The 12,410-nt window shown below is 45.0% G+C and overlaps 1 protein-coding gene across 2 annotated transcripts in view; it reads right to left on the bottom strand.

The window, feature by feature from the left end:
• Positions 1 to 12,410, bottom strand: part of Cdep (Chondrocyte-derived ezrin-like domain containing protein) — an 85,877-nt gene that overhangs the window by 6,514 nt on the left and 66,953 nt on the right. For both annotated transcript variants that reach the window (XM_077660256.1, XM_077660257.1), the window contains 6 exons: positions 12,336 to 12,404; positions 11,093 to 11,274; positions 10,221 to 10,321; positions 8,000 to 8,151; positions 5,105 to 5,212; positions 2,072 to 2,217 (listed from right to left, as the gene is read on the bottom strand). In XM_077660256.1, coding sequence (XP_077516382.1) covers positions 2,072 to 2,217; positions 5,105 to 5,212; positions 8,000 to 8,151; positions 10,221 to 10,321; positions 11,093 to 11,274; positions 12,336 to 12,404 — 758 coding nt within the window. The remainder of the gene's footprint in view (positions 1 to 2,071; positions 2,218 to 5,104; positions 5,213 to 7,999; positions 8,152 to 10,220; positions 10,322 to 11,092; positions 11,275 to 12,335; positions 12,405 to 12,410) is intronic.

Genomic DNA, 12,410 nt, shown 5'->3' with positions numbered 1-12,410 from the left:
GTTTTGTCATGTTTTTGTGATGTTTGCCCTAGATAAAAGCACTGTAAATAAAGTATAAAACAAAAATACACCACCAGAGGCTCTGGCTACTTTTGGCATCGAAGGACTTTGCGCCTCTCTGTAAACATCCTACGACCTAGCACTCATCACTTATGGCTACTCTCTATGTATCCGAGAGCGGCTTTGCGGAATCGATCCGATCGAGCCATTGCACTCTATAAGCGTTCGTTTCGGTTTTAAGGAAGGATGCGTTCGTTTCACATTTAGCAGGCAGTGCGCATAGTCAGCTTGTGGAGGATCACCAGGTGACGGCGCCAGATGGCGCCACGTTCCCGTCAACAGCGCGCGGTCCTTGCTCGCCGTGACCAACCGGCGTGCTAGGAGCCACGAGCGATGGTTGGCAGTAAGCAGTAGCGGTATGCGCTATGCTAAATGTGTCTGATAATTTGCGCAGGTTGTCCCACCGTCGCAGTATCTTGCCCTCAACTTCGAATACATAAGTAAGGGAACGTCGCTGATCAGTGTTCCCTTCTGCGCCGTCGACGTGACAGTGAAGCATCGCTGGGTCAGCTGGGCGTTCACATGGCTGTAACCATGCAAACGGCGCTGCCAGCCTTGGCATGAACGAGTTACAGAGAACGGGCAACCATGGAGTGCAAACTTCCGCCACGTGCTCAGATAGGCTGTTTTGATTGGTCGCTCTATGTGTCGTCATTGGGAGAGTGAAATGGGAATGGGAAGCTGCGCGAAAGTCAAGTTGAGGGCAGCATTTTGTTTGCTTGTATTTTGAAATTTCTTCATTGAATAACTCCCGTTCCTATGCATCGATTCTCGTAATTCTTTTTGAGTCAGCATCTGCGTGACATAAAAAATCCATCTGAAGTGTAATCGGCATCCGTTCAAGCGGTGTTTTGCAGCCCCTTTAAGGGTGCGCAAATTATGCGAGGGTGCAAATTATGCGCGTAAATACGGTAAAAATTCACATTAATATTTTAAATGTGCATTGTTCGCAAATTTTTTTTTAGCAACTACTTATCCATTTCCAATGAAAATATTTGGAGAAAAACTTCTGTATTACTAGTGGATAGGCATCTCCTGTAGCAGCAAGTATTTTTTTGGAGCTCTAACTACAAATAAATTTCAGCTTGAAGCTTTGAGGCACCTCAGGCAACAAAACAAAAAACACTTTCAATATTTGAAAATTCTTAAATTTTGTTTTTATGTTATAAACACGACATATAAGTAGTTTCCATAATTCCCTTTAAACTCTGTGTCTGACAAATAAAGCTGTACATTACAACTAAATGTTATACCATATTTGTTCGCATAATTTACACACTTCTTTTCCTAAAGTTAAGGCTTCAAAAAAGGGGTGTGCAAATTACGTGGAGATTTTGAAAACACGTCATAAAGAACTCTACAAAGGTGCTTGAGTTGTGGTTTGGGCTTGATGGTCTTGCTGCATGGCTAGAGGTCGTTGGCAGTTCAGTGCCTGTCCTGTTAGCTTCTGTGTTTGTTCTCGTCTTTTCACATTGCTCCCTTTAGCCGTGCTACAAAGGTGATAATGCGGAATATATAGGGTATATTCCCACATATGAGTTGATCCCACAAGTCGCCGTCCTCGATGGGCAAAAAAAATTCTGACTCCAAATATAAGTCGACGCCCCCCCCCCCCCCCCCTTTAAGACTAAAAAAAAAAAAAACTACTTTTAAGTACTGCTAACAGTCTTTTGCGGAACAGCGCGCATATAAAAAGAAGATGCAGAGCAGCTTGCACCACTTAGCAGTAGCTTAACTTTCAAACAGAAAAGTCTGAAGGCTTCTGAGGAAACAACCGAAATTAAAGGTCCCACGCTCCCTTCTTGGCCCTCAGAAAGACGATGTGAAGAGTCGTCACCAAAACCACTGTAAAAAAGTAAACCAATAAAATGCTGCAGTACACAAGTACTATTTATAATCCAGTGCAGTTTGTGGTTCCTGCCCTTTAACACTGCTCTGGAAATCACAATAATTATGTTTATTCCTAACCCCCACAAATGATGAAAGTTGTGAGAAAAGGATGGGGACCCACCTCTGAAATGCGTATTCACTCTCTGCACGGAAGAAATAGACATGGCTGCGGTACTGCAGCTTAAAGACGTGTTGCTTTCCCATCTGGTCACCAGGCAGCGCCACCACATAGCCCAGCAGAGGGAGGCTGGCCAATGGCACCGACTCCTGCCATGAGTAACACCAGGTAAAAATTACTTTCACGAGTATTGGTCACAAAAGCTATATGGTCAACTATGAAGTTTTATTTTGGGAACGTACTAGCCGCACATTTAGGGCGTACAAGCAGCATTGGTCAGCCAATCAGCCAATTCTTAAGGGCAACTGTGGTGTTTTTCTACATCCTCGGATTTTACTGAAACTTTCACGGTATGTTTTCCACAGCCTTCTGATCTCTTATGCCGAATTTTGCAGCTGGGAAGCATTTTGTTGAGGCACACATTAATCTTAAAATTCCAAATTTTACGGCCTGCATTGGGGCGTTTCTATGGGCAGCCTTGTGTGTGTGACGTCATGAGTTTGCATGCTCGTCGATCTGAAGAACGAAATTTCAAGCTTGTTTTTTGGTCATTTCAAACAAATAACAGGTCCAAACTGTCACTGACTATCACCAGTCTAGCCAATCAACGCACACATGATAGGTTCTGTGACAGTGTTCATAATGGCACAGTTTGGTCAAAACTCAAGAGTTGATTCCAGCTTTTCGCTGTTTTGAATACTTCTACTCAGTATCTTGAAAACCCTTTTTTTTTTTGTGCCGGATACAGGCAACTTTAAGAAATTTTATGTGATCATCAACTCAAAATATTAAAAAAAGCTGCTGGAGTTGCCCTTTAATTAAAAGCACATAAATGACAAAGTTAACAGCTCCTTTTCAGAGAAATGTCGCTTCAGAAACCTATGTGAATAAAACAATTAGATAAATTAATGCTTTCATGATAAATTGGTTTTTATGATAAGTGATAGCTAGCACTGCTGCGGCTGTGATGCGAACCAGGCAAGGCATAGCAACACCCAGCATGTTACCAGTATGCTGGAGGGTGGCACACCACTGCAAGAAGCGTACTATAGCATGGTACAACCCAAAAGACAGAATCAGAAGAATCGCGACACAAGTAGTTGATCAGTCTTTCATGAACTCTTGTTAGCAATGAACTCAAGTTTAGCACACGTGCTTGTCATTTGTGTCTTTGTCCTTTATGCTGAAAACATGAATTCATGCAAAAAAATTTTACGGACGATTACAATTCTCCCTAAAGCGAAATTTGAGCACAGCTCTGTCAGTGTCTCAGGCTCTGTAGGCTCACTGTTTTGCTTTGCTGGGTCATCGGAACGTCTGGCGACGGGCGGCGACCGCTTTAACGAGATCGGCCTGGCTGTGCTACCCTTGGCATGTCACTGCTGAACGCATGGATTGGGACAAAGTCTAGATGGGACAGCGAACACGCCGCTGCTGGAACTGCGCTGCGCTCGCAGTACATTGGGCCCGGAACAAGAACGCGAAGATGGCGAAACAATAAGAACCGAGAAACGGCCGAAGCAAGCACTCCGTCGGCGTTGGCCTTCGTTATCAGGCTTAGCGACTAGAGCCAAAATCGGCATCGTATCTGGCGATACGCACTCTGCAGTGGCTTGCCTAAAATGAGAGGCATCTTGCCTGTCATCGAAATGCCAATTGTTTTAGGGCTGCGGTGCATTTTGCTGCAGGTACGCTGACCTCAATTTGAAATTCACCATCATTTCCTCCTGCGCTCGCAGCTTCCGTGAAGCCATACGCCTCCCACACGCTTCGCTGCTACCTCTTCCTGTATTCGGGACGAAAGACTCGGCACAAATGAGTTTCATGAACCCTGAATACTGTTCAGGTTCGTGCGGTGCAGCGGTGGAAGACATTCAAAAACAGTACGAATTCGAAACCATGCGGGCGCAATGTGCCAACTCGCGCAGAATTCCAGCATCACAAGTTAAGAGGCTCCCTTTAAGCTTGAATTTCATTTTGTCTGATCAAGTTTTTGATCTCTCCTGCAGTTTAAATGAATGAGGTTCCACTGTACACATTATATGGCCGCTTGGATATTGGTGGCGAGTGTGAATGCGGTCCAAAAAATCAAGCAGTCAGTTGCGGTGCGTCCGAAATTTCAGGCACTCTTATACATTGGCTCTAGAAGCTATGTCGCGGTGCCGCAAAAAAGTCCTAATAATCAAGCATGAAAAATCAGGTGTCCAAATTTTCGGTCATCGACTGTAGCTGCTCAAGACAACGATGTGCAATGCACAACGTGCGAGAATGTGTATGTTAGTATGATTTCCAGAAGAAGGCTCAGTCGGGTTGGTTGGTGCAGGATGGTGCTTGTGTCCATGTCTTTCTCTTCCGTCCTGTCTGTTAGCACTGTTCAGTTGGTTTCCATCAATTAGTTTAATAGCAATATTAGCTGAATGCAATGATGTATAATGTACAGCGTGAGAGTGTGTTGCAGTTTAACATGAGTTAAAATAAACTGCAATCTCCAACCAAAAATTTTCACCCCCTCCCCTCCCCTCCATACTTAAAAGACGCTAGCTACTGCCCTCAGTCACCCCTGATGAAGGAGCCGAGTGGGCTTCGAAACGTTGGGTTAAAGTTAAAAAATTTTTGGTTGGAGATTGCAGTTTATTATAAGTCTTCAAACCCAACCAGACAGGCAAATCTGTCAAAATGTTTAGTTTTCAGTTTAACATAAGGCGTGATCGGCTGCGGTGATAGCTTAGTGCTCTCGTGCAGTGAGCAGCGAAGCTGATCTGTTCACAGTGTCGCGGGTTAGAATCCCACTTGTGGCAATGTTTTTTTTATTTATTTATTGATGGTCTGGCTCGGTTACACCGACAATGGCGACATAGCTCAACCCGCGAACGGGCGCTTAAGAGCTGCGCTTTAGAAAATGGACAGATGATTATGATAGTCGGTAATGCGAAATTTGAGTGCAACTCTTCATGTACTTTCATGCCACCTGCCTGCATGGCTAGCAGGTGGAAGGCCTATTTACAAGCTTTCAGAGATGGGATGACAAGCCCGCACCTGAAAGGACTTGTAGAAAAATAGGCAGAAGTTGCTGAACACCACCCACAGCTTTTGCCACCCACTGCTGTTCTTGAACTTGCGTAGCAGGTAGCCGCTCAGGTAGTGCTGCATAATAAGACATTCAATCAAACTGCAGTTCAACACCTTTTAACGCCTTAACAGCGTATGCTCTGTACTTCATATGCTTTCGCTGCAAATCCCAACTATGTGTTGCTTTATGAGCTCTTAATCCTGCAGTAATGGGCGTTGATGTTTGCACATATCGTGCTCAGATAGGTGGTTTTGTTTCACTTGGCAAAGAACCTATGTCATGTTCATCAGGCTCCCTTCCTGCCTACATGTGCATGGGTGCTCGGTTGAGTCTAGACATACCTGTAAGAAACCGATAACTTGGGTGCATTCCTAAAAGAATCCCAAAACATGCTTTTCAAAGCACAGAGGCAAAACAATCGCAACAGGCTAGCTTAACAGTTGACGACCTCAATAACAGAATGTGTCAAGATAACTCGATTTTCAAGAGCATTCTTAATGAAACGTCAGAAACATGAAAAAATATGGAAGAAACTGTGTTTCCAAGTACTTCGATATTTCTGCTGGTAAAATCGAGACAGCTCACGAATTAGAACTAAAGTCAGACAATGCCGATCCAATAATTGTGAGGTTCTTAAATTTTAAGATAATACCAGCATTCTAAAAAATGCCTTCAAACTAAAAGATCTATTTGATTTCCGTTTAAATAGACAAGGACTTTTCGCCTAAAATGCAATTTATTAGAAAGCAACTTGGGGATTTCACTCATAGTAATCAAAAACCTGGCAAAAAATCAAGGCTTCTATTCCATAAGCTCCTCTTGAATAAAACGCTTTACTCATTCGACTATTCTTTTAAAGTGGTTGCTATCCCCAAACGTAACACGACTACACAGAATCACCAACTTAAACATAAAGCTTCGATTCAGCATTGCCAGTTTTGGTGTCAAACTTCCGTAGTCTCTTTCAAAAGCATGGTAACTTCTGTTCATATGTCGAGGCATGCTCAGCTTATCTTGTGCTAAGCATAGAGACTGGTACTCCCCTGGTACTCCCCTGACAGTTTTAATTATTTAGGAAAGATCGTGTTGTTTTGTGGGGTGGTGGAGTGTCAACTGCCAGGAGAAAAATCCTGCAAACTTATGTTGTCAATTTAGGATCCTGTCATGAAATTTTGTGGATTGCAGAACCTGTAACTTGTGCCGTTGGGATCTGCTATCATCAACCTGTTCACACGACGAATTTCATGAATACTTATTACCTGACTTCTATTATCCAAATATTGACTGACAATCACGCAGGACCCTTGGTACAAGAAAATTGAGTGCCACAATTTTCTGAACTTCTTATCACTACTTGATTTGCACCAAATGGTTTTCATGTCTACATGTGGTGATGCACTCTTAGAACTAGTGCTGATAATAGAACCAAGTGAAACATCTGTAAATGTGTTAGGTAATGTGAGTGACAATTAGGTGTTGCACGGCGGTCTTACAATAGCTAGGAAGAAAGCAGAAAAAACAAAAAAGTTATATTTGATTACACGAGAGCAAATGTTGATATGCTGGTAAATGATCCCTCATTATTTTCTGCCGACTTTTTGTTCATTCAGTTGGTACGATGCAAATGAGGGGCAAGCATGTGCCTGAAGTTACCATTAGCACACTTAAGCAAAGGCTCACGAGGCACATTAAACAAGCTATAAATGAAAAGAAACAGTTTTGCACAAAAGCTAAATGGTCAACATCTGAGCAAAATTGGAGTCAATACTACACACATGTGCAGGTTTGCAAAACTGAAACCGCAAAGGACAAGTTTTATAGCAATTACCAATTTGTAGCAATATGCCAAAACGACCCCCCAAAGTTTTTGCAAGTTGCTCACCTGAATTACACGCCAAAGTCCTCAGTATTGTTAACTACGGAAAGAAAGGTTCTTACTTCCCCTGAGATCACAGCTGAATTTAAAGAATTTGTCTGCTCTGTCTTCACTAGTCTTGTTAAGGCCAGAGCAAGGCCCATAACTAGTAATGCCCGCTGACTTGGTCACGCTCAAATTTCGTAGAGGGGTGAAATTTGGTGGTGAATCTTGTACTATACTAAGTCAGAATCAATCAGAAATCTACACTGCCTACAGCGGTGACAAATCAACAAAACAAGCTTTCGTGAAGACGGTACTCGTGCCAACTGGAGCATCGAGCGAGTGTTGCATGACCAAAAATACCTCAGCAGCAGCACACGTCAAAATTACAGCAAGAAAGTTGAAGGGGACATTTAAGCTCTGCCTTAAGAGTATGACGCGACAGTGTTAATGGGGTAATGCTCATATATGTGGAATTTGTCATCCTCGACTTTACATTCATAGATTCCTGGGAGTCCTCATGCCACACCTGGCGAGGTGGTGCAGGTTAAGCGATGCATCACTGCCCTAGTGGGGCTTGTGTGGCCCAGGTTGCTCTTCCCGAGCAACCTCTTGTGACCAATCATTAATTTAACTGCCACCTGCTACAGGAGGTTGCTTCTTGTGGCTTTTTCTTAATTTTTCACTCACAGTCAATGATGGTGCCAGCTTTTCTGCGACACGGGCTCCTTGAATGCTTTCACGTTAAAATACGTCCTCTGTGACTAGGGGGGTTTTTGCAGCATTGTGTTGCAGACTGCAAACTGACTGCTCCTGACCAATGCATGTGTGGTCCAATTGGCAAACAAGTGCAGTTACTGCTGTTCACCTCCCAAGCTAATAGGTTGGGACCCTAGATGTAGAAGCTTCGCATGCTCTGGCACCCCAAGAAGGCTCTTGAAACCAGTGCAGAGAACATTCATCACAGCAACACTGTTGCTGGAGGTACAATGTGAAGGCTCACCAGGAATGCTTGCTGGTACTGGTATCGGCCAATGCTGGTGTTGCGGTGCCAGCACAAATGCAACGTGGTTGTGGCATGAACTGGGCTCTGTCCCAAGTTGGTAAGCCGCGGGCCGTCTGCTCCTGAACGGTCTAGCCGCTCATCTGATGAGTCTGCACAAACCGCAATGCCTCACTCAGCAACTCATTTCAGCATCCCCCTCAAGAGGTCAAAGGCCAAAGGTCATTCCTGTGACAAGGTGCTTTTGTGCAAGCAGTGATGACCACACAGCAGGCTGGAGCACCATGTCGAGGCCCATGGGTGATGAGTGTTTCAGCCACGCTGCTGAAACCTTTCCCAACAACAAAGCACCCACCAAATCTGAGAGCGAACATGCTCTACTAAGGAAAAGGCATGCTTACTGCAACATATGCAAGACAAAAAAGAGAAGAAACACAGGTCCACGTCTCTGTAAAAGTACATAAACATGCACGACATAAAATAATTCTTTCCCACTTTTGCAAAAAGTGGTATACAACCAGAGCTCCTGGAATGTGGAGGCTCGTAGGTTAGAGATGGAGTTTTAATGTCGATGGTAATGATGCATTTTTATGGCACAAGGGCGGCTTTGACCAAAGAGTGCCACAGTACAAGGTAGTTCTCATCACACAAGGTGGGGTCAAAGGCCCATTTCCTAAGCATTTCACCCAAGTAAGCAGAGCACCAGTCCAGGGGAAAGCTTGTACCTATTGTGTCAATAGTGGGTATCTGGCAGCACTGGGGATCAAGCACTGTATCTCCTGCATGTGAGTAAAGCTTTGTAGGGGGCTAGTTGGTCGTACATACTGAGACTGGGGAGCGCTACAATCAAGACAAGGGGACAACACCACATAAGAACACCACGAGACACGAGCGCAATTGCATGTGAGTTGGGTGCTCAAACCACTAGGCCACCCGTGCGGTGATCTTTTGGTGGGTGTGCACCAACCAGAGGGTGTTCTGGAGGAGGCACCCTCCGGGCCCAGACAGCGCCCTGATCCAGTCCAATTGACTAGAGAAACATGCATGCACGCACACACGCATGCAACAAAGACCATAGTGTTTCCTCCAAAAAAGGACCCTACTGCTAATGTAGTGAAAAAGACACAAATGCGTATGCTGCACTATTATTGTGTGAGCTGGTTGAACATATGAAGGTGTGCCATAAGGATGGCCAACCAATGATACAATAAAGAATCATGCTCAGCAACTATGCAGCAGAAGCTACAATTGCAAGGCGATGGCTTCCACGGGCCAAATGCACAGGCCTGAAAGCCATCACCCCGGCCACGAGCAGCTGCACACAAGCCGACATGGAGCAAAGTTACAGCTTCAGGGAAACAATACTAGGTGCATGGTGTTGCTCTCTTGCTGCGGAAACCTTGGAATTTTTAGCTTGCTTTGCAGCTATAGACCCTATTCACTATCAGCTTTGGCAGGCGGCGGGAGGCTCCTGCATGGCAACCCTGTACCTCCCCAATTGCCGTATTGTTGTGAGGTTCGAAACTGATACCTCCAACTGAGGGGTGCTTGCTGTCCCAAAATATGCTGCACAAAGGAAAATGGGGAGGGGGCAGTGCAAACCACTTCTCTAATAGTAGTGTGGAATGGTGCAGACAAATGTCACCTCCGCCACATCTTTGGGTGGGGGTCATTATCGGATTCGTCAGACAACAGGATCGTCTCGTTTGTCTGGCTGCCACACGATGTGACCGTCGTCTTGTTGCATGCCATGGTTGCCTGTATAGGTGCGCCGTGCAACTGAAGTCATGTGAATAAGCTCTACTGCCTAGGTGGTGTGCGAATTTTTCCAAAATGGTCCGTTGTCACCAGCACCAACAACATTAAAGGCTCTCTAATGGCAACGCACCTTTAAATTTGTTAATGAAGTAGCCGGACTGAACTCCAGTTGCAGTGATACGCTGTGCTATGCCACAGAAGTGCAGTTGTGCCGTGCAGCACTATTTGAAGCACATAGCATAATCTGCGGTTACATGGAGGTTCAACTACAGGCTAACACTGCACTACAATGCATGCAGCACAATACTGCAACACTAAACAGCACAAGAGTTCAGCCCCTGCAACTGGGGAGAGTGCCACAACTAGCAAACTAACGCTTATTATGGGAATATGTTTTCCCCATTTGGTGTGTTCAGTTGCAGTGTTGCTCTTGCTTAATACTGTGCAAGTGGAAGAAGCTTACGGCAGGATTTGAGGCTGGTGTAGTAGAGGCCCTTGTTGTCCCGAGCCATTTCAATGTAGTCGCCCAGGTCATGCATCCATCGCTGCCGCTCTTCCTCAGACCTGCGGCCACCAGATCGATTATTGGGACATCACACCACCCCTGACCAAGAGTGAAAAGTGTGCCCTGTTTTCTCTATTCTTGGGTTTTCCACCTGAAGCCTCCATCTTGATGCAATTGCTGCCAGTCTGGCGAGAAAGATCAGCCAGAGGTTTCCAAGCATTTCATACTTAGAAAAAATGGTGGGTTCTTGAATGTACCTTAGTACCTCACACCTCACATATACTAAACACGTGCTCCAACGCTGGGAACCTTGAGTGAGTTGAGTAGAATGAACAAAACAGTCTGATCAAGGAGTCCAAGCGAAAAAACGCATCCATTCATTACACATGCCGTGTAATGCCAGTGGGTTTCCAGCAGCATCCAAGACACAAGGTGTGCACCCTACCACCTGCTCACTAGAGATGAGTGTAAGCGCATTAGAAGCAAGAGAGTTGTGCTAGACCTGCAAAACCCACCTCCCAAAGACCAGCTGAAACCATTATGGTTGGTTAATGATTATGGCAAATTCAACTTTTAAATCCTTTCATCCCTAGTGCACAAAATGACGGACCCTAATAATCTGCGGTTTCATAGGCCTTCCTCGAGTGCGACACAACCACACTATACGAACACTTATGAAAAAAAAAAAAAAATACAGACGAGGCTACATTCACATGGTGGGCTTTTGAGAATGATGTCAAGCAGAAAATGCAAAATCTGAACTGCACCACTCTGAATCACGACAGCCACAAACAATGACTGGCACCAATGTCCCATGCGGAAAGCCTCACCCTGCAGCCACCAGGAGTGCCCGGTTAGCGGCATAGATGGTGAAGCGGAAGGCTGCCTCCGCCTTGGGTTCCGTCTCTTCCACCATGAGCCCCTGCAGGGGCAGCTGCCCATGCACCTTGAACTGAAGTCGGGGGCCCGTAGACGATGACACGCGGCTGGCATAGATGAGCACATCCGAGAACTGCACACACAAGCATTAAGACTATATTTGCAGTTTCCTGTCATGCCCTGGTGCTTTCAGCAACAGTGCAAGTTTTGTGTGCCAAAAGAATTTTAAACATTTGCTTTGAAGTAATTCAAATAAAATCACTTCAGACTGAAAAACAGTTATTTGCACAAGCCTAGTGTTAAAGCTCGCGAGGCTTTGCTGCACTCATTTGTGTCCTGCACAGCCCTGAACCATGGTTGCCTCGAGCAGCTTCAGGTTGCATTATAATCATAATGATATATTTTTTCTTCTAAAGGTTCTAACTCCATCTTGAATTATATTCAAGCAAGCCTGGCACATGCATACTATCATAAACCTGCTGCACTATCAATGGGCTGCCCATCTTCCACGGCGGTGGTCCAGCAGAATGGCCCAACAAGTTACTGTCCAGAAGGTGTGTTTCACTCCAGTGGCACCCCACCTATCTTTTCGGATGCAGCGCTGCCACTAACAAGGAGCAGCTTTCATGCATCGCTCTTCTTCCATTCATGCTGTAGCTTGAAAATAAAGAGAAGGATATGAAAAAATTTATGTACTACACATACTATAGCGTCAAAGGAAACATGAAACAGGTCTATTAAAACACAAACAGAAAACCTCTTATCTTAGCTCAGGGGGATAAATACTGGTGAAGTTCATTTTTAAGTCAAAACGCGTGATCATCACTCTTTGGAAGTGATACTGAACAGCACTGCATTTTCTCTCCTACTAGTAACCGGTATGGTTTGAGTTTTTTGCTTGCACTTCAACTGCTTTCATGTTTCAATGGATGCTGGTGCTGCATTAAAATAATATTGTCTTGCTGGGCTACTCTGATGCACTAATACAACACATAAAAAAAAAATGTGTTCACACCACTTCCCGCTGTATTCAAGGGCTACATAGCACGTTGCACGCAATGCTGAGCTCTGTCCACGTGGAACCACTGTAAACATGTACACTTCATGAGCAACTCTGAATCGAGTGTACAGCAATAGCTTGCGGACACTGCTGGAGGCAAGCAGCGAGAATGCCCAGAGGCCATGCGCACGCACCAGAAAAAACATCCTCTGCTGGTAGCCTTTCCTGGACAGCTTCTGCAGGCAACCTTCTCGCACAAACTCCTGGAA

This window comes from Amblyomma americanum, chromosome 3, assembly GCF_052857255.1.
Source record: "Amblyomma americanum isolate KBUSLIRL-KWMA chromosome 3, ASM5285725v1, whole genome shotgun sequence".
NCBI classification, from domain to species: domain Eukaryota; kingdom Metazoa; phylum Arthropoda; class Arachnida; order Ixodida; family Ixodidae; genus Amblyomma; species Amblyomma americanum.
The sequence above is the reverse complement of the archived record's forward strand: the minus strand, read 5'-3'. Positions and strand labels throughout refer to the sequence as shown.